The sequence below is a fragment of the Heptranchias perlo genome, unplaced genomic scaffold (genome assembly GCF_035084215.1).
Source record: "Heptranchias perlo isolate sHepPer1 unplaced genomic scaffold, sHepPer1.hap1 HAP1_SCAFFOLD_182, whole genome shotgun sequence".
NCBI classification, from domain to species: domain Eukaryota; kingdom Metazoa; phylum Chordata; class Chondrichthyes; order Hexanchiformes; family Hexanchidae; genus Heptranchias; species Heptranchias perlo.
In genome coordinates, this window is record NW_027139099.1 from 723,039 (window position 1) to 750,707 (window position 27,669).

Sequence of the window (27,669 nt, forward strand, 5' to 3'; positions counted from 1 at the left end):
ACCATTTCTCCCGCCAATACTGATCGATATATTGACTCAAGTGATGTGTCTGGATCCCCCCCACCCCCCTCCGTGGCCTGGACTGACTCATAACCTTTGAAATCTTTGTGAAAAATGCTATTTTGTTTTCCCACTCCCAGGCCTTGCACCTGGAGAGACAATGGGTGCTGATTACTGGGTGTCTGTCGTTTCCTGAGTCGAGGGCCCCCGTTAGCAGGTAATGGGTTTCGATCTCAAACCAAACTTGCTTAACTGGCTTCTCTCCTGGGAGACAATGGCCCGGCCATCTCCTGCCTCCCACCAGGAGACTGAGTGTCTCTGAGTTACCTCTCGGGGTATTGTTCCCAGTAATTATGTTAAATGGCGATAACGTCAGTCGGCCTGGGTTCCCTCCCACCCAGCCTGTCAGTGTGAAATGTCCGTTTATGTATGAATGCACCTCAGTCAGGTGAGAGAGAGAGAGTGAGGTCGAGCGAGGACACAAAGCTGGGGTGGAATGTGAGCTGAGAGGAGGATGCAAAGAGGTTCCAATGTGATTTAGACAAGTTGGGTGAGTGGGCAAGAACATGGCAGATGCAGTATAATGTGGATAAATGGGAGGTTATCCACTTTGGTTGTAAAAACAGAAAAGCAGATTATTATCTGAATGGTGATAGATTGGGAAAAGGGGAGGTGCAACGAGACCTGGGTGTCCTTGTACACCAGTCGCTGAAAGCAAACATTCAGGTGCAGCAAGCAGTTAGGAAGGCGAATGGTATGTTGGCCTTCATTGCAAGAGGATTTGAGTACAGGAGCAGGGATGTCTTACTGCAGTTATACAGGGCCTTGGTGCGACCACATCTGGAGTATTGTGTGCAGTTTTGGTCTCCTTATCTGAGGAAGGATGTCCTTGCCATAGAGGGAGTGCAACGAAGGTTTACCAGACTGATTCCAGGGATGGCAGGACTGACGTATGAGGAGAGATTGGGTCGACTAGGCCTATATTCACTCGAGTTTAGAAGAATGAGAGGAGATCTCATCGAAACATATAAAATTCTAACAGGACAAGACAGACGAGATGCAGGGAGGATGTTCCCGATGGCTGGGGAGTCCAGAACCAGGGGTCACAGTCTCAGGATACGGGGAATGCCATTTAGAACCGAGATGAGGAGAAATGTCTTCACTCAGAGGGTGGTGAACCTGTGGAATTCTCTACCACAGAAGGCAGTGGAGGCCAAGTCATTAGATGTGTTCAAGAAGGAGATAGATATATTTCTTAATGCTAAAGGGATCAAGGGATATGGGGAAAAAGCGGGAACAGGGTACTGAGTTAGACGATCAGCCATGATCATTTTGAATGGTGGAGCAGGCCCGAAGGGCTGAATGGCCGACTCTTGCTCCTATTTTCTATGTTTCTATGTTTAGCCTGGCTCAAAACTCCTGCTACTCAATCCTATTCCCTAAGCCACTCCCACAAGCTTGCCAAACAGTACAGTTTTTCCTTGGGGGGTATTGGATTTAAAATATGATTCATAAAAATGGCCAAAGCTCTGGTGCTACCGGCGTTGCTGACTAGGCCGGCATTTATTGCCCATCCTTAGTTGCTTCGAGGTGGTGGTGGGCCTTCTCCTTCAACCGCTGAGTTTAAACTGCATTTTTGTTCTGATCATTTGAGGGATCCTCATGTGGTGAACTTGTTGCTCACTGGCATAGAAACTGTTCTGTCATTAGGGTGAAGTGAATTTTTGGGTCACAAAAATGTTGGGTGGATTCTATGCCACTTTTGATCTCAAAGATATGAACCGATTACTTTACAAAGAAAAGTTCACAGCGGTTCCACAGCTTCAGTCCCCATCTCAAGAGGTTGGCTGGCTGGTTCATACAAGATTCTGAGGGGGTTTGACAGGGTAGATGCTGAGAGGCTGTTTCCCCCTGGCTGGAGAGTCTAGAACTAAGGGGCATCGTCTCAGGATAAGGCTGAGATGAGGAGGAATTTCTTCACTCAGAGGGTTGTGAATATTTGGAATTCTCTACCCCAGAGGGCTGTGGATGCTCAGTCATTGAGTATATTCATGGCTGAGATCAATAGATTTTTGGACTCTAGGGGAATCATGGGATATGGGGATCGGGCGGGAAAGTGGAGTTGAGGTTGAAGATCAGCCATGATCTTATTGAATGGTGGAGCAGGCTCGAGGGGCCGAATGGCCTACTCCTACTCCTATTTCTTATGTTCACCTCAAGATTGCCAATTTTTATAAGAACCCATATCCCTTGATTCCCCGAGAGTCCAAAAATCTATCCATCTCTGCCTTGAATATATTCAATGACTGACCATCCACAGCTCCCTGGGGTAGAGAATTCCAAATATTCACAACCCTCTGAGTGAAGAAATTCCTCCTCTCCTCAGACTTGAATGGCCGACCCCTTATCCTGAGACGATGCCCCCTAGTTCTAGACTCTCCAGGCAGGGGAAACAATCTCTCAGCATCTACCCTGTCAAGCCCCCCTCAGAATCTTTTATGTTTCATTGAGATCACCTCTCATTCTTCTAAACTCCAGAGAGTACAGGTCCATTCTACTCAATCTCTCCTCATAGGACAACCCTCTCATCCCAGGAATTAATCTAGTGAACCTTCATTGCACCGCCTCTAAAGCAAGTATGTCCTTCCTTAGATAAGGAGACCAAAACTGTACACAGTACTTTCACATCACTGTTCGGCACTGTCCTCGCAAGAATCTTATTAAACTTTTATAGCTGCAGTTATTAGTACTGGGTTTTTTTTATTCGTTCATGGGATGTGGGCGTCGCTGGTGAGGCCGGCATTTTTTGCCCATCCCTAATTGCCCTTGAGAAGGTGGTGGTGAGCCGCCTTCTTGAACCGCTGCAGTCCGTGTGGTGAAGGTTCTCCCACAGTGCTGTTAGGAAGGGAGTTCCAGGATTTTGACCCAGTGACGATGAAGGAACGGCGATATATTTCCAAGTCGGGATGGTGTGTGACTTGGAGGGGAACGTGCAGGTGGTGTTGTTCCCATGTGCCTGCTGCTCTTGTCCTTCTAGGTGGTAGAGGTCGCGGGTTTGGGAGGTGCTGTCGAAGAAGCCTTGGCGAGTTGCTGCAGTACATCCTGTGGATGGTGCACACTGCAGCCACTGTGCGCTGGTGGTGAAGGGAGTGAATGTTTAGGGTGGTGGATGGGGTGCCAATCAAGCGGGCTGCTTTGTCCTGGATGGTGTCGAGCTTCTTGGGTATTCCTCTATCAAGAGTCTGTGCCCTTGGCACAGTTTCTTGTCATAGTGGACAGTGCCATGGCTGATGCTTTCACTCAATGGTTCCGCTGCCGAAGTTGAAGATCAGCAGAGATTGTCCAGAGCATCTTCTGACCTCGGGGTTGCCTGTCAGTAGACCTCTTCCAGTCACCAGTGTTTCTGCCTGCGGGCCCGATGGTCTCTTGTGAATACACACGTTTCTGATGTATTTCCCCAATACTCAGAACTTTGGGTGAGGGCTGCACCTTATTGGCCCCAAGCCCTGGATTCCTGATACCCTGGGACTGAAATCTCTCTGCACCACAGGAGGGACCTGGTGAATCTGACACCACGCCTGGATCAGGCTGGCCTGCTGTCGAGAGACCAGTTGCTTGATAATGGTTGACACGCTTGTGGATTCCCTTTGAGCAGTTTCAGTGGCAGTTTGCCCGGTGTGCTGAGTATTATCCTCTCTGCTGTGACACATTGTTTACCTGCAACTCCTGGTTGACTTACACCTGAAATCCAGATCCATCTGTGTTCACACGGCTGTTATTTCAGCCTTGGGTTGCAGTTTATTGGGAGAATATCTTCTCGTGAACAGTCTGGAAAGTAATAAATCAATGGCCGACTTCTGCACTAAAACCTCTTTGTACTGGCCTCGGGAGTCTGGGCACCAAGATCTGATATCAGTTGTGGAAAGCTGCACTATTGGTGGCCCTGATTTCAGTTTGATGCAAGTGCTGGTCATCGAGCAGCCTCTTCTGATCTGGCATACTGCTGATCTCCTGGCCACGCCTCTGGGTCCCTGCGCAGGGTGTGGAATATTCCTCCCCCACTCCTCATTAATTGAAGTTTGAAAACCATGGGCATTGTTGAGCTTTCTCCTGCTGCTGATATGAAATCTCTGCCCATCACAGCAGCTGTTTACCTTGTACATACTTGGGAAGTAAGGATATTAATGGGAATGGAGAATGGGTGAGGAATTAGGTTTGACAAGCAGGCTCTGCCATGACTAACAGTAGTTGAGTCAACTCTGTGTCGAATTGACAAACTCCTATCCTGTGATGGTGATGGAACACTAGGACTGCAGCTGGAATTATTATTGGATTGGAGGGGAAAATAGAATTTAAAAGGAATCTGGCAATGCAGTGTATCCATTCACCCAAGAATTGAAACTGAGGGTGTGTCCTGAAAGCCCTGGCTCCTGATTACATAGAATGTACAGCACAGGAACAGGCCATTCGGCCCAACTGGTCTATCCCGGTGTTTATGCTCCACACGAGCCTCCTCCCTCCCTACTTCATCCAACTCTATCAGCATATCCTTCTTTTCCTTTCTCCCTCATGTTCATCTAGCTTCCCCTTAAATGCATCTATGCTGGTCGGCTCAACTATTCCTTGTGGTAGCAAGTTCCACATTCTAACCACTCTCTGGGTAAAGAATTCCCTATCGGATTTAGTGACTATCATATTTATGCCCCTAGTTCTCGTCTCCCCCGCAAGTGGAAACATATTCTCTACGTCTAGCCTATCAAACCCTTTCATAATCTTAAAGACCACTATCAGGTCACCCCTCAGTCTTCTTTCTAGGGAAAAGAGCCTCAGCCTGTTCAATCTTTCCTGATAGGTATAACCTCTCAATCCTGGTATCATCCTCGTAAATCTTTTTTGCATCCTCTCTAAGGCCTTGACATCCTTCCTAAAGTGTGGTGCCCAGAATTGGACACAATATTCCAGCTGAGGCCTAACCAGTTTTATAAAGGTTCAACATAACTTCCTTGCTTTTGTACTCTCTGCCTCTATTAATAAAGCCCAGAATCCCATATGCTCTTTTAACAGCCTTCTCAACTGGTCCTGCCACCTTCAAAGACGTGTATGTTCACCCCCAGGTCTCTCTGTTCCTGCACCCCCTTTAAAATTGTACCATTTAGTTTATATTGCCTCTCCTCATTCTTCCCAATAAAATCACTTCACATTTCTCTGCATTAAATTTCATCTGCCATGTGTCTGCCCATTTCACCAGTCTGTCGATGTCCTCCTGAAGTCTGTTACTATCCTCCTCACTGTTTACTACATTTCTGAGTTTCGTGTCATCTGCAAACTTTGAAATTATACCCTCTATACCCAAGTCCAGGTTATTGATATATCGTATATATTTATATAGAGAGAGATATATTCCTGTTAATTTTCTTTCAGTTCAAAACGCTGATGGAACACTTGGATCCAGACGAAGAGGATGAGGAAGGGGAAGTGTCAGCCAGCACCGCAGCCCGAAATAAGGCAATTAACGCACTGCTGGGAGGAAGTAGCCCAAAAAACATTGCGGAGACAGATGACGAGGAGAGTGATGGGGAAGAACGAGCAGGCGGAGGCGTTACTGGGGTTGGTGTTTACTGCTGGTAGCACTCTGTTGCTTCCACACTGATTACAATTGTTTGCTGACCTGATCCACTTACCAAGAAGAGTTCAATCCTTCTGCAGTTGCATTTCTCCTCGTTATTTGCCCTGCCAGCCGTTTTGGGTTTATTGCACACCCTAGTCCCAGTCTATATTTAAAAATAACAACAACCTTATCCGTGACTGTAGGGCTACCTGACCCTTCAAAAATTAGAAATCTGAAATAAAAACTGAAAATGCCCCCGGTACACTGCATCTGCAAAGAGAAAGGACAATTTAGGGGTTCAGGTGTACCCCTTTTGTGTGGTGAGGCATCCTGTCCTTTCTCTGCAGATGACGAGACCTGCTGTGTATCTCCAGCATTTCCTGATTGAATGTCCTGACTGACCCTGATCAGCGGAGTGTTTTCCCCAAAACCTGGTTCGAGTTATCTCCGGAACATTTCCTGTTGCTTTTGCCATTGCGATTAGAATGGGAGAAAGTTATTGATCGAGTGTGGTAACATTAGGATTGTTAATCAGAGTGCTCAGACCATTAGGCAACAGGAACTAATCCCTCCAAGTCCCAGTGTTCATTCTCTAACTACGATTGCTCCTGATGCCAAGCCTCTCAATACTTTATTTTGTGCCCTTGTCATTGATTAAAGCAGCAGTGACACTGCTTTGGGACAGGAAGGCACAGTGGACAAGGGTTTATATTCTGGTGCGTGAGAACCCAGGTGGATTATATTCTCCAGGTTCCCTTCTCCTTCCTCCTCATTCAACCATTGCCCAGACAACACAGGACTGAGACAGTGCGACCATCTCCCAGACCCCTACCGTCAACCAGAGACAGTGCTGCCTGTACCTCTCTGGGTCTAATGCTGTCACCCAGTGCCGCCTGTACCTCTCTGGGTCTAATGCTGTCACCCAGTGCCGCCTGTACCTCTCTGGGTCTAATGCTGTCACCCAGTGCCGCCTGTACCTCTCTGGGTCTAATGCTGTCACCCAGTGCCGCCTGTACCTCTCTGGGTCTAATGCTGTCACCCAGTGCCGCCTGTACCTCTCTGGGTCTAATGCTGTCACCCAGTGCCGCATGTCCATCAACTAATCATTTCTCTTTCCAATTTTCTCCCAGGCGACCAGAAGATCCAAACGACTTTCTGATCCGGGGGACTTGGGAGCTCAGATGAATGAGGCAGTGGAAGTGATGGATGTGATTGCCATTTGCTGCCCTAAGTATAAAGACAGACCGCAGATTGCCAGAGTTGTGGAAAAGACCAGCAATGGTTTCAGTGTTCATTGGATGGCCGGTTCATACAGCGGCTCTTGGACAGAGGCTAAACGGAGAGACGGCCGCAAGCTGGTGCCTTGGGTCGACAGTATCAAAGAGTCGGACATCATTTACAAGAAAATAGCCCTGACAAGTGCAAATAAGCTGACTAACAAAGTTGTTCAGACTTTACGATCGCTGTACACAGCAAAGGAAGGCTCCTCCTGCTAACACAACTAAAACTGCAGCCAAATTCACAGCAGTCAGGAGAAATAACTTGGGGCTAAAAGACCACATTCTGGCAACACTTACAAAACGGATGGTTTCACAGTCTGAATAACGTACTGGGACCCAGACACCGAGAGAGAGAAAGCGAGAGTGAGCGAGCGAGCGAGAGAGCGAGCGACGAGAGGAAGGAGCGATTGTCAGATACCATTTTCCTGTGGGAGCTTCCTTCGCTGTTGTACAGCCGAATCTTCTCGATTGATTTTAAACTCCCACTGTATTATAGTTTAACAAAACGAAAAATTGTTTATATCTTGGAAAAAGAATTCTGTTTAAAAATAAAAGTTAAGTGAATGTTGGAATTTAGTCTGTTAATGTCCTTAATAAAGTGTTCTTGGAGTTTAACCTTAGCACCAATGGCTTTCTTTAGTGTAGCAGAAGTTCCAGAGAAGTTATTTTACAGGATGTACAATGCCAGACTGTGCTGGATATAATTTATTCTAATGAAAGCATGCAGTATCTGTGACCTATACAGGAGGAGATTTTATTTGATTTTTTTTTGTTTTGTAAATGTAGATTTTAAATGTATTAGGGTCACTCTGGCAAAACAAGAAAAAAGGGATCCCCAGCAAAAACAAACTGGCGGAACAAATACTGCAATAAATTTTTTACCTCTCTTTGTTACCTGTCTGTTTCCAGTTGGTTGTGTTTTTCATGTTCAGTGGATGTGTGAAGGGTTTGCATTTCCTCAGTGCTGCTGACAAATTCTGCAAAAAAACCCACCTGTCATGTTGCTTTCTTCGTTAATCCACCACCCCTTTTGAATTGATGTCCCCTCACCCCTTAATGCCCAGTCTGTGCCATCTGATTGAAAGCACATTTCATCAATACACCAGCAGCCAGCCAAGGAAATTGGAACCTTTGCCCATCTTTTTATGAGCACTGCAGGTACTAACCTGTAAATGTAAGGACATCATTCTAGTCCAACATGTGTGTACAATACTAGTTCACAATTGTCTTGGTCACAGAACTATTGCTGTGACCAACAGGGTAATGTGTTTGTTCAGGGAGTGTGCTCCCTGGGATTAGACCAATCTAGCCAGTGTGCTGTTGACCTGTGCCCACTTACATTGCTGTTGGCCTGTCATTCTCACTTGCTGAACTGAGGTGAAGCTGAGGAGAAGCAGGTGGTGTGGGAAAATTTGAGAGAAATGCAGTCAGCAGCACTGTGACAGAGGGGAGACCCCCCCTCCTCTGTTTGTGGAGACAGTTCAGGAAGGCAAATATTCATGATTGCAGAAACTCTTGTAAAATGAAGTAACTTCAGTGCAGAGTTGGGTTTCAGTGTTATCCCGGGCAGTGGGGATCGCTGAGGTTAAATAAAAACAATCTAACTCGACAATTGAGAAAAGCTGATTATGAAGGCTTGTTCCCCCCTCCCCCCTCATTAGATAAGCAGAAGACATTTAGAATAAATCAGAAAGCAGTTTATTTTTTTTGAGCATGGTTGAGGACAATATGAAGGGTTTTATACCTGAATCTCGAAGTACAAATTATAAAAGTAGCCTATTTAGGCCTCTCCATCATTCACCAATCTCAATAACAAGGTGAGCTGTAACAGTATCACAACTGAGGCAGGTTTAGCCTGAAAACTGCTCCCCAAAGATAATTTCCACAACTTGGGTTAAACCCAGTTTTAAAATGTAAAGCATTAATGTCTTCATCCAGTCCTGACCCTGTGGATCATCACAAGCAATTCCGGCTCGCAAAAACTGCAGGCTTCACGTAGCTGATTCCATCCATTTTTTAAACTCAAAAGTTGGAGGTGTGAACGACACATAAAAGCCAGCTTTAGAAAGAGTGGAGAAAAGCTGTTGCTGGTCAGTATTTATGGGGTGGGGCTTGGATAAGTGATAGAGACGCACAGCAATTCAGTGTGCAGCCCTGGTGGGTGCTTCGCGTTGAGCTGGAGTCTGGGCCATTTTAAACAGGTGACCCCTTATTCTGAGACTATGTCCCCTAGTTTTAGATTCCCCCATGAGGGGTAACATCCTCTCAGCATCTACCCTATCAAGTCCCCTCAGAATCTTGTATGTTTCAATAAGGTCTCCTCTCATTCTTCTAAACTCCAATGAGTATAGACCCAACCTGTTCAATCTTTCCTCATAAGACAACCCTTCCATACCCAGAATCAACCTAGTGAACCTTCTCTGAACTGCCTCCAATGCAAGTATGTCCTTCCTTAAATAAGGGCACCAGAACAGTGCACAGTACTCCAGGTGTGGTCTCACCAGCACCCTGTACAGTTGTAGCATGACTTCCATCCCCCAAGAACTAAAGGCCAATGTTCTGTTTGCCTGCCGGATTACCTGCTGCACCTGTATGTTGACTTTTTGTGTTTCATGTACGAGGATATGCAGATCCCTCTGTACCGCAGCATTTTGTAGTTTTTTTGTTTCTTCGACTCAAGATTACAAGGCTGGAGGCGGGGGTAGGGGAGGGAGATGTTTCATCATAATACTCCAACCATCACGGTGTGGGCAGGCTTGATGGACAAGCTGGTTTTCTCCTACCTCTCAATTTTGTATCATTCTCCCAACTGACCTTCATATCCCAGTCTGCAAGGGTGGTGGGTTGGAGAAGGGTGGGGGGGGGGGGGGGGGTGGGGGAAAGAGAAGAGTGAAGAGATTTGAGGGTTGGAGACACTGAAGAACAACACGGAGGGCTGAATGTTTAGGCATTCACTCCATTTATTAAATACACCCAATAAATTACAGTGATTCTTTACACCCAGATATACGAATACAGCAATCAGAGATTATTACACACCTTCGTCGGACATTACTGGCGAACAACACATCCTTCATTCCAAGAGCAGAAAAGTGCAATTGCAAAACTAAAATGGGGGAGGGTCGAGGGAAGAGTGAGGGACTCCTGATGGGTTGGCAGCACTGCACCCATCGAAAAAAAGCAGCAGGCTGCTGAAGGAGTAAAACTGGGGGGGGGGGGGGGGTATCGGGATAACCGGGGCAAGAGGGGGTAAAATCGGGATAACCGGGGCAAGGGGGGGGGGACACAGACCAATAAAGGGGCAACAGCAGGAAGTGGGAAGGAACTTGTATTTCTAGAGCACCTTTCACAACCTCAGGATGTCCCAAAACGCTTTACAGCCAATGAAGTACTTTTTGATCTGTAATCACTGTTGTCATGTAGGAAACATGGCAGCCAATTTGCACATAGCAAGATCCCACAAACAGCAATGAGGCAGTTGAGCAGTTAGTCTTTTTTTGGTGATGGTTGAGGGATAAAGAGGATGAAAGTACCTGGGAAAACAGATCAGATAAACAGAGGGGCTGAAATATACGCAGGTCAGGAGCAGAAGGGGGGGATTGGTCCAGGCCCGAGCAGGTGATCACTGCTCCCCACAGAGAAACCCACCTCCCCAGAAAAGCCCTCAGCTGATCTCAAGTGTAGTGAGACTGGATGGTATGTTATCCTCAGAGAGCTGGATGCAGATCCCTGGATCTGACCCGAATGGTCAGTCAGACATCATCGAAGATCCGGCTGCGAGACATCGAGAGATACCTCCCGCTTGGCTGGTACCTGCAGGGACAGGGAACAGGCTCAGAACTCAGCACAAACTATGAACTACGGCCTCAGGCTGTGACTGGGGGGGGGGGGGGCAGGTTCATGACAGACCTGACACCAGGCTGCTACGAATACCCCCCCAACCCCAGTAAGAACATCAGAAATAGGAGCAGGAGGAGGCCATTCGGCCCCTCGAGTCTGCTCCACCATTCAATCAGATCATGGCTGATCTTTGACCTCAACTCCACTTTCCTGCCCGATCCCCATAGCTCTTGATTCCCCTAGAGTCCAAAAATCTATCGATCTCAGCCTTGAATATATTCAATGACTCGGCATCCACAGCCCTCTGGGGTAGAGAATTCCAAAGATTCACAACCCTGAGTGAAGAAATTCCTCCTCATCTCAGACTTGAATGTCCGACCCCTTATCCTGAGACTATGCCCTCTAGTTCTAGACTCTCCAGCCAGGGGAAACAGCCTCTCAGCATCTACCCTGTCAAGCCCCCTCAGAATCTTATATGTTTCAATGAGATCACCTCTCATTCTTCTAAACTCCAGAGAGTATAGGCCCATTCTACTCAATCTCTCCTCATGGGACAACCCTCTCATCCCAGGAATTAATCTAGTGAACCTTCGTTGCACCGCCTCTAAGGCAAGTATATCCTTCCTTAGATAAATGTAAGGAGTCTTACAACACCAGGTTATATAGTCCAACAGCTTTATTTGGAATCACAAGCTTTCGGAGCTTTCTTCCTTCGTCAGGTGACAAAGGAGGAAAGCTCCGAAAGCTTGTGATTCCAAATAAAGCTGTTGGACTATAACCTGGTGTTGTAAGACTCCTTACATTTGTCCACCCAGTCCATCACCAGTATCTCCATGTCATGGCTTCCTTATATAAGGAGACCAAAACTGTACACAGTGCTCCAGGTGAGGTCTCACCAAAGCCCTGTTCTATTGTAGCAAAACTTCCTTACTCTTGTACTCCAAACACCCCACCCCCAGTAATACCTACATAAATACCCCACCGCTATTCCACTAATTCTAGTCACCTCAAGTACAGCACCGCCCACCACCCCCAATAATGCCCCAGAGTTCAGTACCAAGGCATCAAGGGGTACGGGGAGAGAGCGGGAATATGGTATTGAGATGGAGGATCAGCCATGATCATATTGAATGGCGGAGCAGGCTCGAAGGGCCGAATGGCCTACTCCTGCTCCGACTTTCTATGTTTCCATGTTTCCCCTCACCCCCAGGAATGCCCCAGGGTTCAGTACCCTCTCCCCCAGTATTAGAACCATAGAAAAGATACGGCACAGACGGGGGCCATTCGGCCCATCCTGTCTGCGCAGTCTCGAAGAACCAGGTGCCCATTCTAATACCACCTTCCAGCACCCGGTCCGTAGCCCTGCAGCTTACAGCACTTTAGGTGCAGGTCCAGGTACCTTTTTTTTTAAAAAAGAGTTGAGGGTCCCTGCCTCTACCACCAATTCAGGCAGCGAATTCCATACACCCACCACCCTCTGGGTAAAAAACCTTTTCCTCATGTCCCTCTAATCCTTCCGCCAATCAGCTTAAATCTATGTCCTCGAGGTCTTGAACTCTCCGCTAGGGGAAACAGGTACTTCCTGTCTACTCTATCTGGGCCCCTCATAATTTTGTACACCTCAATCAAGTCTCCCCTCAGCCTCCTCTGCTCCAAGGAAAACAACCCCAGCCTATCCAATCGCTCCTCGTTGCTGCAATTTTCAAGCCCTGGCAACATTCTTGTAAATCTTCTCTGCACTCTCTCCACAGCAATTACGTCCTTCCTGTAATGTGGTGACCAGAACTGCGCACAATACTCCAGCTGTGGTCTTACCAGCATCTTATACAGTTCCATCATTACATCCCTGCTTTTGTATTCTATACCTCGGCTAATAACGGAGAGCATTCCTTATGCCTTCTTCACAACCTTATCTACCTGTACTGCCACCTTCAGGGACCTGTGCACATGGGAACAGGAGTAGGCCATTCAGCCCCTCGTGCCTGCTCCGCCATTTGATAAGATCATGGCTGATCTGTGATCTAACTCCATATACCTGCCTTTGGCCCATATCCCTTAATGCCTTTGGTTGCCAAAAAGTTATCAATCGAGCTAGTATCAATTGCTGTTTGCGGAAGAGAGTTCCAAATTTCTACCACCCTTTGTGTGTAGAAATGTTTTCTAATCTCACTCCTGAAAGGTCTGGCTCTAATTTTTAGACTGTGCCCCCTACTCCGAGAATCCCCAACCAGCGGAAATAGTTTCTCTCTATCCACCTTATCTGTTCCCCTTAATATCTTATAAACTTCGATCAGATCACCCCTTAACCTTCGAAACTCCAGAGAATACAACCCCAATTTGTGTAATCTCTCCTCGTAACTTAACCCTTGAAGTCCTGGTATCATTCTAGTAAACCTATGCTGCACTCCCTCCAAGGCCAATATGTCCTTCCGAAGGTGCAGTGCCCAGAACTGCTCACAGTACTCCAGGTGCGGTCTAACCAGGGTTTTGTATAGCTGCAGCATAACTTCTGCCCCCTTGTACTCCAGTCCTCCAGATATAAAGGCCAGCATTCCATTAGTCTTATTGATTATTTTCTGCACCTGTTCATGACACTTCAATGATCTATGTACCTGAACCCCTAAATCCCTTTGGACATCCACTGTTTTTAACTTTTTACCATTTAGAAAGTACCCTGTTCTATCCTTTTTTGATCCAAAGTGGATGACCTCACATTTGTCTACATTGAATTCCATTTGCCACAGTTTTGCCCATTCACCTAATCTATCAATATCGCTTTGTAATTTTATGTTTTCATCTACACTGCTTACAATGCCACCAATCTTTGTGTCATCAGCAAACTTAGATATGAGACTTTCTATGCCTTCATCTAAGTCGTTAATAAATATTGTGAATAATTGAGGCCCCAAGACAGATCCCTGCAGGACTCCACTAGTCACATCCTGCCAATGTGAGAACCTACCCATTATCCCTACTCTCTGTCGCCTTTCACTCAGCCAACTTCCTAACCAAGTCCGTACTTTTCCCTCGATTCCATGGGCTTCTATCTTAGCTAACAGTCTCTTATGTGGGACCTTATCAAGTGCCTTCTGGAAGTCCATATAAATAACATCCATTGACATTCCCCTGTCCACTACTTTAGTCATCTCTTCAAAAAATTCAATCAGGTTTGTCAGGCACGACCGACCTTTCACAAATCCATGCTGGTTCTCTCTGATTAACTGAAAATTCTCGAGGTGTTCAGTCACCCTATCCTTAATTATAGACTCCAGCATTTTCCCCACAACAGATATTAGGCTAACTGGTCTATAATTCCCCGGTTTCCCTCTCTCTCCTTTCTTAAAAAGCAGTGAGACATGTGCAATTTTCCAATCCAGAGGGACAGTTCCTGAATCTAGAGAACTTTGAAAGATTATAGTTAGGGCATCTGCAATGTGCTCACCTACTTCCTTTAAAACCCTGGGATGGAAACCATCTGGTCCTGGGGATTTGTCACTCTTTAGTGCTATTATTTTCTTCATTACTGTTGCTTTACTTATGTTAATTTTATTGAGTCCTTGTCCCCGATTCAATATTAGTTTTCTTGGGATTTCCAGCATGCTATCCTCTTTTTCTACTGTAAATACTGACGCAAAGTAATTGTTCAACATGTCCGCCATTTCCCCATTGTCAATGACAATATCCCCACTTTCAGTTTTTAAGGGGCCAACACTGCTCCTGACCACCCTCTTTTTCCTAATATAACTATAAAAGTTCTTCATTTTGGTTTTGATATCCCTTGCAAGTTTCTTTTCATACAGTCTTTTTGTAGCTCTTACTATCTGTTTTGTGACCCTTTGTTGATCTTTGTATCTTTCCCATTCGCCAGGATCTGTGCCATTTTTGCCTTTTTATATGTCTTATACTGTCCCTTGCACTCCAAGGTCTCTCACTTCCTCTACCCCTCTCAATATATTCCTGTTTACTGCGTATTCCCTTTTACTGTTTGCCCTCCCTAAGTGCATTACCTCACACTTCTCCGGGTTGAACTCCATTTGCCACTTTTCTGCCCACTCCACCAACCCATTGATATCTTCTTGGAGTCTACAGCTATCCTCTTCACTATCAACTGCACGGCCAATTTTTGTGTCGTCTGCAAATTTGCCAATCATGCCCCCTACATTCAAGTCCAAATCATTAATATATACCACAAACAGCAAGGGACCCAACACTGAGCTCTGTGGCACACCACTGGAAACGGATTTCCATTCGCAAAGACATCCATCGACTTTTACCCTTTGTTTCCTGTTACTGAGCCAATTTTGGATCCAATTCGCCGCATTTCCCTGTATCCCATGGGCTTTTACCTTTCTGACCAGTCTGCCATGTGGGACCTTGTCAAATGCCTGACTAAAATCCATGCAGACAACATCCACTGCACTACCCTCATCAATCCTCCTTGTCACTTCCTCAAAGAATTCAATTAGATTTGTAAGGCATGACCTTCCCTGAACAAATCCATGCCTTTCCAAGTGACAGTTTATCCTATCTCTCAGTATTGATTCTAATAGTTTGCCCACCACCAAGGTAAGACTGACCGGGCTATAATTGTTCGGCCTTTCCCTCGTACCCTTTTTAAACAATGGTACTACGTTTGCAGTCTTCCAGTCCTCCGATATCTAGTGAGGATTGGAAAATGATCCTCAGAGCATCCGCTATTTCCTCCCTGGCTTCCTTCAATAGCCCAGGAAACAATCCATCCGGTCCTGGTGACTTATCAACTTTCAAGGATTCCAGTCCCTCTCGTACTTCCTCTCTCGTTATGTTTACCTTGTCCAATATTTCACACCTCTCCTCTTGAACTACTACGTCCGGATCATCCCTTTCCTTTGTGAATACGGAGACAAAATATTCATTTAAAACCCCACCCACATCCTCTGCTTCGACACACAAGTTACCCTTATCATCCCTGATAGGTCCCATCTTTTCCTCAGCTATCCTCTTGTCCTTAATGTACTGATAAAACATCTTTGGGTTTCCTTTAATCTTACCAGCTAATATTTTTTCATGCCCTCTCTTTGCTTTCCTTATTTCCTTTTTTACATCATCCCTGTACTTTCTATACTCCTTTAGGCTTTCTGCAGTATTTAGTTTTCTGTGACAGTCATAAGCTTGCTTTTTCTGCTTTATCTTGCCCCGTATACTTCCAGACAACCAGGGGGCTGTAAATTTGGCAGTGCCACCCTTTATCTTTGAGGGACGTGTCTGCACTGTACCCGTAGAATTTCACTTTTTAGTGCCTCCCACTGGCTTGCCACTGATTTCTCCTCAAGTAGTTGTGTCCAGTCCACTTCTGACAAATCACCTCTTAGTTCTGTAAAATTTGCCTTCCCCCAATTTAAAACGTTTACTCCTGATTTAACTCTGTCCTTTTCCATAATAATGCTAAAACTAACTGAATTGCGATCACTATCGCCAATATGGTCACCCACTGTCACTTCATCCACTTGCCCATCTTCATTTCCCAGGACTAAATCTAGAATTGCATCCCCTCTTGTTGGGCTTGTCACGTACTGGCTAAAAAAGTTCTCCTGGACACTGATCAAGAATGTTGCGCCCTCTGTGCCCCTCACACTGTTTGAATCCCAGTTGATGTTCGGGTAGTTGAAGTCCCCCACTATTATTGCCCTCTTATTATTGCCCTCAGAAATTTGCCTACATATTTGTTCTTCTATCTCCCTTTCGCTATTCAGGGGTCTATAGTACACTCCTAGTGTGACTGCCCCTTTTTTATTTCTTAGCTCAACCCGTATGGCCTCGATTGATGATCCATTTAGCAGATCACCCCTTCTCACAACTGTAATTGATTCTTTAACCAATAATGCTACCCCCCCCTCCTCCTTTTTTATCACCCACTCTATCCTGCCTGAAAACTCTATATCCAGGGATATTGAGCTGCCAATTATCCCCCTCTTTAAGCCAGGTTTGATGCAATGATATCATGCTGCCATGTGTCTATCTCTGCCCTTAGCTCATCTGCTTTGTTTGTAATACTCCTTGCATTGAAGTACATACCCTTTAACCCCATCAAATTCCTGTGCTGAACACTATTTAACCTTTGCTTCTTTTGCCTTTCTGAGTCACTAACTACGTCACTAACTGCTTTTCTACTTCCCGTTTCCTGGTCTGAATTTGTCCTATCTGTACCTGTCCCCCTGCCGTACTAGTTTAAACCCCCCCAACAGAACGAGTAAATGCCCCCACGAGGATATTGGTCCCGGTTCTGCTCGAGTGCAGCTTGTACAGGTCCCGCCTTTCCCAGAATCGGTCCCAATGCCTCAGGAATTTAAACCCCTCCCTCCTACACCATCTCTCAAGCCTCTTGTTCCAGGGTTCAGGACCCTCTCCCCCAGTAATGCTCCAGGGTTCAGGACCCTCGCCCCCAGTAATGCTCCAGGGTTCAGGACCCTCTCCCCCAGTAATGCTCCAGGGTTCAGGACCCTCGCCCCCAGTAATGCTCCAGGGTTCAGGACCCTCGCCCCCAGTAATGCTCCAGGGTTCAGGACCCTCTCCCCCAGTAATGCTCCAGGGTTCAGGACCCTCGCCCCCAGTAATGCTCCAGGGTTCAGGACCCTCTCCCCCAGTAATGCTCCAGGGTTCAGGACCCTCTCCCCCAGTAATGCTCCAGGGTTCAGGACCCTCGCCCCCAGTAATGCTCCAGGGTTCAGGACCCTCTCCCCCAGTAATGCTCCAGGGTTCAGGACCCTCTCCCCCAGTAATGCTCCAGGGTTCAGGACCCTCACCCCCAGTAATGCTCCAGGGTTCAGGACCCTCGCCCCCAGTAATGCTCCAGGGTTCAGGACCCTCTCCCCCAGTAATGCTCCAGGGTTCAGGACCCTCTCCCCCAGTAATGCTCCAGGGTTCAGGACCCTCTCCCCCAGTAATGCTCCAGGGTTCAGGACCCTCGCCCCCAGTAATGCTCCAGGGTTCAGGACCCTCGCCCCCAGTAATGCTCCAGGGTTCAGGACCCTCGCCCCCAGTAATGCTCCAGGGTTCAGGACCCTCTCCCCCAGTAATGCTCCAGGGTTCAGGACCCTCTCCCCCAGTAATGCTCCAGGGTTCAGTACCTCCCCAGCTCCGAATTCTGATCTGGGATGTCATCTGTAAAAGAGTCTGCGTTGAAATCCATGGGCTCTGGATCCTGCAGCAGTTCCAAACAATCCCTCTCCATCCGACTGTTCGAGCGAGTGTACTTAGTGCAGGCTGGGAAGGAGACGGATACTCAATCAGTACATCATGGACACTGACAGATTCCCTGATACGAGCACAGTCGGCAGTGAGAAAAAAGGAGATTGATAGAGACATCGGGCTGGATTTTGCAATGAATGGCCCCAGTTGTTTGTCAGTCTTGCCCATAGATTTTCTGAGTTTTTGCACGGCAACTTCCTGTAAATTAGAAATCCAGAAATCGTGGAGTCTCTCCAGGCTCTGGGAGCTGAGGGAAGGGGACAAGTGACTGTGGATCTCCTTAACTAATCAGGTTGAAGGATTGTTAAATGAACAGCGCAGGATGTGTGAGGTTAGAATCATGAATTCAATGTCAAATCAGGTCCAGAAAGAGAAATAGAGAAGAAGAAAGATTGGATTAGGAGACAAAGAAAAAGTAAAAAAATTAAAATTTATTAAAATGTTTTTAAATGTCCAATTGAGATCAGAACGAATGAGACTCCACCACTTGTAATATTTAATTTTCAGTGCCAGTAATTATGACCGATCACACCGTTAAAATGGTGCTTACACTGGAAATGACTTTTTGTGGTGAGTTTAGTCTGTGTCTGTTACATCAACACAAGAGCTTCACGCCATATACGGGAAGGCAGACGGTGAGATGCTGTTTTCCGGCAGGTTTTGCAGGGCATCTGGTACAGAACTTCCCGATTTCAGAGTTTAACTGTACATATCGATCGCCGAAAGTTACAGTCTGATTTGCACAGAAGTAACGGAGAGTGCTGTTAGTATCACCATCATTTTCACAAAACAACTATCGAGAATATTTTTATATATATATATACATACACACACACAGACACACACACAGACACAAAGACATTATATATAGAGATACAGGTAGGTATATAGATAGGTGACGACATAGGTAGGACTAAGAAAGAGGTTCTGCATTGGGAGTTTGAGTAGCTAGGGACTGAATTAAAAAGCAGAACCACAAATCTCTGGATTATTACCTGAGCCACGAGCAGATTGGTACAGGGTAAATCAGATCAGAGAGATGAATGCGTGTCTCAAAGATTGGTGTGGGAGACAGGGGTTTCGATTCATCGGGCACTAGTACCAGTACTGGGGAAAGAGGGAGCTGTTCCGTTGGGACGGGCTTCACCTGAACTATGCTGGGACCAGTGTTCTGGTAAACTGAATAACTAGGGTGGTAGAGAAGGCTTTAAACTAAATAGAGGAGGGGAGGGTTCAGGTGGGGAGTAGTTTAGATTGATAGAGAAAAGACAAGTAAGTAGTACAGGAAAGTGATGGGGGTAATGATAAACAGTGTGTGTCAGGAAGGGACAGAGCGTACAAACATAAGAGTGCACTAGCAAATGGGGCCGGGGTAGGAAAGAATGATAAAAAGGCAAAATTAAAGGTTCTTTATCTGAATGCGCGCAGCATTCGTAATAAGATAGATGAATTGACGGCACAAATAGAAACAAATGGGTCTGATCTCGTGGCCATTACAGAGACGTGGTTGCAAGGTGACCAAGATTGGGAGCTAAATATTCAGGGTTATTTAACATTTCGGAAGGATAGGAAAAAAGGTCAAGGTGTCAAATCAATTTGGGTGGAGGTAAGAAATCACTGGTGGGAGTAGTATAGAGGCCCCCTTAACAGTAGCGACACTGTAGGACATCTGCAATGTGCTCACCTACTTCCTTTAAAACCCTGGGATGGAAACCATCTGGTCCTGGGGATTTGTCACTCTTTAGTGCTATTATTTTCTTCATTACTGTTGCTTTACTTATGTTAATTTTATCAAGTCCTTGTCCCCGATTCAATATTAGTTTTCTTGGGATTTCCGGCATGCTATCCTCTTTTTCTACTGTAAATACTGACGCAAAGTAATTGTTCAACATGTCCGCCATTTCCCCATTGTCAATGACAATATCCCCACTTTCAGTTTTTAAGGGGTTAACACTGCTCCTGACCACCCTCTTTCTCCTAATGTAACTATAAAAGTTCCTATGGAATCTGCTCGCTGAACCTGCATAATAACTTTTTGTGTTTCTTGTACGAGGACACACAAATCTCTCTGAACACCAACATTTAATAGTTTCTCACCATTTAAAAAATATTCTGTTTTTCTATTCTTCCTACTAAAGTGAATAACCTCACATTTCCCCACATTATACTCCATCTGCCACCTTCTCACCCACTCACTTAACCTGTCTATATCCCTTTGCAGACTCTCTGCCCTCCTCACAGCTTACTTTCCCACCTAGCTTTGTATCGTCAGCAAACTTGGATACATTACACTCGGTCCCTTCATCTAAGTCATTAATATAGATTGTAAATAGCTGAGGCCCAAGCACTGATCCTTGTGGTACCCCACTAGTTACAGCCTGACAACCTGAGAATGACCCATTTATTCCTACTCTCTGTTTTCTGTTCGTTAATCAATCCTCTATCAATCATAATATGTTACCCCAGTCCCATGAGCCCTGATCTTATGTAACAGGCACTGGCTAGCATTTAAAGAATTAATACATAATTTACAAATATATTCCTTTGAGGCACAAAAACCCAACAGGAAAAGTGGTCCAACCATGGCTAACAAGAGAAATTAAAGGTAGTTTTAAATCAAAGAAAGAGGCAAATAAAGTCACCAGAAAAAGCAGTAAGCCTGAGGATTGGGAGCATTTTAGAATTCAGCAAAAGAGGACCAAGAAATTGATAAAGGGAAAATAGAATATGAGAGTAAACTAGCGAGAAACATAAAAATGGACTGTAAAAGCTTCTCCAGGTACGTAAAAAGGAAAAGACTGGTGAAGGCAGAGACGGGAGAATTTATAATGGGGAATAAGGAAATGGCAGAGAAATTAAACAAATACTTTGTGTCTGTCTTCACAGCTGGAGTATTGTGCGCAGTTCTGGTCACCACATTACAGGAAGGATGTAATTGCTGTGGAGAGAGTGCAGAGAAGATTTACAAGAATGTTGCCAGGGCTTGAAAATTGCAGCAACGAGGAGAGATTGGATAGGCTGGGGTTGTTTTCCTTGGAGCAGAGGAGGCTGAGGGGAGACTTGATTGAGGTGTACAAAATTATGAGGGGCCCAGATAGAGTAGACAGGAAGTACCTGTTTCCCCTAGCGGAGAGTTCAAGAACCAGAGGATATAGATTTAAGCTGATTGGTGGAAGGATTAGAGGGGACATGAGGAAAAGGTTTTTTACCCAGAGGGTGGTGGGTGTATGGAATTCGCTGCCCGAATTGATGGTAGAACAGGGACCCTCAACTCTTTTAAAAAGTACCTGGACCTGCACCTAAAGTGCTGTAAGCTGCAGGGCTACGGACCGGGTGCTGGAAGGTGGGATTAGAATGGGCACCTGGTTGTTCTTCGAGCCGGCGCGGACACGATGGGCCGAATGGCCCCCTTCTGTGCCGTATCTTTTCTATGGTTCTATGGTTCACGGAAGACAACAAAAAATCTCCCAGAAATACCAGAGAACCAAGGGTCTGGCGAGAATGAGGAACTGAAAGATATTAGTATTAGTAAAAAAAATAGTACTAGAGAAATTAATGGGACTGAAAGTCAATAAATCCCAAGGACCTGATGATCTAAATCCCAGGGTTTTGAAAGAGGTGGCTATAGAGATAGAGAATGCATTGGTTGTCATCTTCCAGAATTCTATAGACTCTGGAACAGTTCCTGCAGATTGGAGGGTGGCAAATGTAATCCCACTGTTTAAAAAAGGAGGGAGAGAGAAAACAGGGAACTACAGACCTGTTAGCCTGACATCAGTAGTAGGGAAAATGCTAGAATCTATTATAAAGGATGTGATAACAGGACACTTAGAAAATAATAATAGGATTTGGCAGAGTTAACATGGATTTATGAAAGGGAAATCATGTTTGACAAACCTATTGGAGTTCTTTGAGGATGTAACTAGTAGAATAGATAAGGGGGAACCAGTGGATGTGGTGTATTTGGATTTTCAGAAGGCTTTCGATAAGGTCCCACAGGAGGTTGGTGAACAAAGTTAGAGCACATGGGATTGGGGGGAATATACTGGCATGGATTGAGAATTGGTTAACAGACAGGAAACAGAGAGTAGGAATAAACGGGTCTTTTTCGGGGTGACAGGCAGTGACTAGTGGGGTACCGCAGGGATCAGTGCTTGGGCCCCAGCTATTCACAATATATATCAATGATTTGGATGAGGGAACCAAATGTAATATTTCCAAGTTTGCTGATGACACAGAACTAGGTGGGATTGTGAGTTGTGAGGAGGATGCAAAGAGGCTTCAAGGGGATATAGACAGGCTAAGTGAGTGGGCAAGAACATGGCAGATGGAATATAATGTGGGAAAATGTGAAGTTATCCACTTTGGTAGGAAAAACAGAAATGCAGAGTATTTTTTAAGTGGTGAGAGATTGGGAAATGTTGATGTACAAAGGGACCTGGGTGTCCTTGTACACCAGTCACTGAAAGCAAACATGCAGGTGCAGCAAGCAGTTAGGAAGGCAAATGGTATGTTGGCCTTTATTACAAGAGGATTTGAGTACAGGAGCAGGGATGTCTTACTGCAGTTATACAGGGCCTTGGTGAGACCACACCTGGAGTATTGTGTGCAGTTTTGGTCTCCTTACCTAAGAAAGGATATACTTGCCATAGAGGGAGTGCAGCGAAGGTTCACCAGACTGATTCCTGGGATGGCAGGACTGTCGTATGAGGAGAGATTGGGTCGACTCGGCCTGTATTCACTCGAGTTTAGAAGAATGAGAGGGGATCTCATTGAAACATATAAAATTTTTACAGGGCTCGACAGGGTAGATGCAGGGAGGATGTTTCCCCTGGCTGGGGGGTCCAGAACGAGAGGTCACAGTCTCAGGATACGGGATAGGACATTTAGGACTGAGATGAGGAGAAATTTCTTCACTCAGAGGGTGGTGAACCTGTGGAATTCTCTACCACAGAAGGCTGTGGAGGCCAAGTCACTGAATATATTTAAGAAGGAGCTCGATAGATTTCTAGACACAAAAGGCATCAAGGGGTATGGGGAGAGAGCGGGAATATGGTATTGAGATAGAGGATCAGCCATGATCATACTGAATGGCGGAGCAGGCTCGAAGGGCCGAATGGCCTACTCCTGCTCCTATTTTTTATGTTTCTAAGCCATTTAGGACTGAGATGAGGAGAAATTTCTTCACTCTGAGGTTGGTGAATCTTTGGAATTCTCTATCCCAGAGGGCTGTGGAGGCTCAGTCATTGAGTACATTCAAAACAGAGATAGATAGATTTCTAGATATTAAAGGCATCAAGGGATATGGGGATGGTGCAGGAAAATGGGGTTGAGATAGAAGATCAGCCATGATCATATTGAATGGCGGAGCAGGCTCGAGGGGCCGAATGGCCTACTCCTGCTCCTATTTCTTATGCTTTTGTGTAACTACCGTTAATGTGGCACCTTATCAAATGCCTTTTGAAAATCCAAATATACTACATCCACTGGTTCCCCTTTATCTACCCTGCTAGTTACATCCTCAAAAAACTTGAATGAATTTGTCAAACACGATTTCCCTTTCATAAAACCATGTTGACTCTGCCTAATCATATTATGATTTTCTAAGTGCCCTGTTACCACTTCCTTAATAATGGATTCCAGCATTTTCCTGACGACTAATGTCAGGCTAACTGGCCTGTAGTTCCGTGTTTTCTCTCTCCCTCCTTTCTTGAATAGCGGGGTCACATAGAATCATAGAAAGTTACGGCACAGAGGGAGGCCACTCAGCCCATCGTGTCTGTGCCGGCCAAAAAAGAGCTATCCAGCCTAATCCCACTTTCCCGCACTTGGTCCGTATCCCTGTAGGTTTCGGCTCTTCAGGTAAACATCCAAGTACTTTTTAAATGAGTTGAGGGTTTCTGCCTCTCCCACCCTTTCAGGCAGTGAGTTCCAGACCCCCACCACCCTCTGGGTGAAAAGAATTCTCCTCAGCTCCCCTCTAATCCTTCTACCAATCACTTTAAAGTAACCATTTGCAACTTCTAATCCACTGGGACAGTTCTTGAATCTAGGGAATTTTGGAAGATCATAACCAATGCATCCACTATCTCTGCAGCCACCTCTTTGGAACCCTCGGATGTCGGCCATCGGGTCCAGGGGATTTATCAGTTTTTAGTCCCATAGTTTGTCCAGTACTTTTTCTCTACTGATATTAATTACTTTAAGTTCCTCACTCTCATTAGCCCCTTGGTTCCCCACTATGCTTTTTTTGTGCTCTACTGTGAAGACAGATACAAAATATTTGTTTACCGTCTCTGCCACTTCCTTATTCCCCATTATAATCTCTTCTGTCTCAGCCTCTAAGGGACCAACGTTTACTTTTACTACTCTCTTCCTTTTTACATACTTGTAGAATGTATCCTCGGTAACTGAGGGAAGTAAGGGTGGAAATTGCAGAGGCTCTGGCCACAATCTTCCAATCCTCCTTAGATATGGGAGTCGTGCCAGAGGACTGGAGGGTTGCAAATGTCACATATCTGACTAACCCGATTGAATTCTTGATGAGATAACAGAGAGGGTTGATGAGGGTAGTGCAGTAGTGGGTACGTAATTGGCTAAGGGGTAGGAGGCAGAGAGTAGTGGTGAAGGGATGTGTTTCTGACTGGAGAGGAGTTTGCAGTGGGTCCCCCAGGGGGTCAGGATTAGGACCATTGCTTTTCTTGTTATATATAAATGACCTGGACTCGGGTATAGGGAGTACAATTTCTAAGTCTGCGGATGATACAAATAGTGAGGAGGATAGTAACAGACTTCAGGAAGACACAGACAGACTGGAGAATGGGCAGACACGGGGCAGATACAGTTTAATGCGGATAAATGTGAAGTGATGCACTTTGGAGGAACAACATGGAGAGGCAGGATAATCTAAATGAGTGGGTGCAAGAGCAGAGGGACCTGGGGGTGCCTATTCATAAATCTTTGAAGGTAGCTGGGCAAATGATAAGGTGGTAAGAAAGCATATGGGATACTTGGCTTTGTAAACAGGGGGACTGAATACAAAAACAAGCAAGTCATGCTAAACCTTACAAATCACTGGTTCGACCTTAGCTGAAGTACTGTCCACAATTCTGGACACCACACTTTAGGAAGGATGTCAAGGCCTTGGAGAGGGTGCAGAGGAGATTACCAGGATGATACCAGGGATGAGGGACTTCAGTTATATGGAGAGATTGCAGAAGTTAGGATTGTTCTCCTTAGAGCAGAGAAGGTTATGGGGAGACCCAAGAGATATTCAAAATAATATAGGATTTTGATAGAGCAAGTAGGGAGAAACCGTTTCCTCTGGCAAGTGGGTCAGTAACTAGAGGGGCACAGATTCAAATAATAATAAAAGAACTAGAGGGAAATGAGGAGAATTTTTTTCACAGAGGGTTGTTCTGATCTAGAACGCACTACCTGAAAGGGTGGTGGAAGCAGGTTCCATAGGAACTTTCAAAAGGCAACTGGACATGTACTTGAAGAGGACTAATTTGCAAGGTTATGGGAAAAAGCTGGGAAGCAGGACCACATTGAACAGCTTTCAAAGGGCCAGCACAGGCACTATTCTATGAAAACTGTTTATTTATTCATTCATGGATGTGGGCGTCGCTGGTGAGGCCGGCATTTATTGCCCATCCCTAATTGCCCTTGAGAAGGTGGTGGTGAGCCGCCTTCTTGAACCGCTGCAGTCCGTGTGGTGAAGGTTCTCCCACAGTGCTGTTAGGAAGGGAGTTCCAGGATTTTGACCCAGCGACGATGAAGGAACGGCGATATATTTCCAAGTCGGGATGGTGTGTGACTTGGAGGGGAACGTGCAGGTGGTGTTGTTCCCATGTGCCTGCTGCTCTTGTCCCTTCTAGGTGGGAGAGGTCGCAGGTTTGGGAGTGCTGTTGAAGAAGCCTTGGCGAGTTGCTGCAGTGCATCCTGTGGATGGTACACACTGCAGCCACAGTGCACCGGTGGTGAAGGGAGTGAATGTTTAGGGTGGTGGATGGGGTGCCAATCAAGTGGGCTGCTTTGTCCTGGATGGTGTCGAGCTTCTTGAGTGTTGTTGGAGCTGCACTCATCCAGGCAAGTGGAGAATATTCCATCACACTCCTGACTTGTGCCTTGTAGATGGTGGAAAGGCTTTGGGGAGTCAGGAGGTGAGTCACTCACCACAGAATACCCAGCCTCTGACCTGCTCTTGTTGCCACAGTATTTATATGGCTGTCCAGTTAAGTTTCTGGTCAATGGTGATCCCCCAGGATGTTGATGGTGGGGGATTCGTGATGGTAATGCCGTTGAATGTCAAGGGGAGGTGGTTAGACTCTCTCTTGTTGGAGATGGTCATTGCCTGGCACTTGTCTGGCGCGAATGTTACTTGCCACTTATGAGCCCAAGCCTGGATGTTGTCCAGGTCTTGCTGCATGCGGGCTCGGACTGCTTCATTATCTGAGGGGTTGCGAACTGGAACTGGACACTGTGCAGTCATCAGCGAACTGTAAAGAAAGACTAAGAGAGGCAGAGGGGCACTCACCACGGTTCGAGGCCGGTGGTGAGTCAGGTATTTCGGAGTGGGTGCTCCTGTTCCTTGTATATTCCTCTCGCTGGTTTCCATAACGTTCCTGCCACTCCTGCAAAATAACTCAAACATTTTTATAGAGGCGCGCACGGGCGGGGGTCCAGGAAGGGGGCGGGGGTGGCGAGCAGCTCGGGCGGGGGTCCGGGAAGGGGGGGGGCGAGCAGCGTGGGCGGGGTCCGGGAAGGGGGGGAGGGGGGTGGCGAGCAGTGTGGGCGGGGGTCCGGGAAGGGGGGGGGCGAGCAGAGCGGGGGGGGCGTCCGGAAGGGGGGGGGGCGAGCAGAGCGGGGGGGGGGGGGGCGAGCAGAGTGGGGGGGCGTCCGGGAAGGGGGGGGGGCGAGCAGAGCGGGGTGGGCGTCCGGGAAGGGGGGGGACATGCGCAGAGCGGGGGGGGGGGGGGGGGGGGTCTGGCCGTCTCTTACCCTCCGCCGACTCTCCCCGTCCTCCAGGCGCTGCCGCTTCCTCTTCTCTGAAAGGAGAACATGAAACAGTTACATCCACAGACCCCGCCCCCCCCCCCCAACAGACCCCCGCCCCCCCCACAGACCCCGCCCCCCACAGACCCCGACCCCCACAGACCCCCGCCCCCCCACAGACCCCGCCCCCCCACAGACCCCCGCCCCCCCCACAAAACCCCGCCCCCCCCACAAAAACCCCGCCCCCCCCACAAAAACCCCGCCCCCCCACAAAAACCCCGCCCCCCCCACAAAAACCCCGCCCCCCCCCACAAAAACCCCGCCCCCCCCCCCCCCCAACAAAACCCCCGCCCCCCCCCACAAAAACCCGCCCCCCCCACAGTGAGAAGTTGTGATCGATTCAATTGGACGATAAACTCTTCACCTCTTTAATCAGCTCCTTCCCTTCGTCCACAAGGTCAGAGGTCATCTCATTGTCTCCCATAAATTGCTGGAAGCCGAGGAGGTTCAGGCAGCGAGGTGCCCAGGCTGAGGGGAGAAGAGGGCAACGTCACTGGCACCGCGCAGACCGGCAACGTCACTGGCACCGCGCAGACCGGCAACGTCACTGGCACCGCGCAGACCGGCAACGTCACTGGCACCGCGCAGACCGGCAACGTCACTGGCACCGCGCAGACCGGCAACGTCACTGGCACCGCGCAGACCGGCAACGTCACT

The 27,669-nt window shown here is 46.9% G+C and overlaps 1 protein-coding gene and 1 long non-coding RNA gene across 2 annotated transcripts in view; one reads left to right on the forward strand and one right to left on the reverse strand.

Annotated features, from left to right (window-relative positions):
- The window catches only part of nipblb (NIPBL cohesin loading factor b), a 690,432-nt gene extending 682,650 nt beyond the window's left edge, over positions 1-7,782 (forward strand). Inside the window, exons 49-50 of the mRNA XM_067977852.1 lie at positions 5,422-5,607; positions 6,739-7,782. Coding sequence (XP_067833953.1) covers positions 5,422-5,607; positions 6,739-7,104 — 552 coding nt within the window. The 3' untranslated portion in view covers positions 7,105-7,782. The remainder of the gene's footprint in view (positions 1-5,421; positions 5,608-6,738) is intronic.
- Positions 7,783-9,830: 2,048 nt separating this feature from the next.
- LOC137309837 (uncharacterized) lies at positions 9,831-27,041 on the reverse strand. Its single transcript, XR_010960006.1, has 4 exons — positions 26,959-27,041; positions 26,495-26,591; positions 17,835-17,970; positions 9,831-10,701 (listed from the first exon to the last, which is right to left on the reverse strand). It is a non-coding gene; the product is annotated as an uncharacterized lncRNA (long non-coding RNA).
- Between the last annotated feature and the right edge of the window lie 628 nt (positions 27,042-27,669).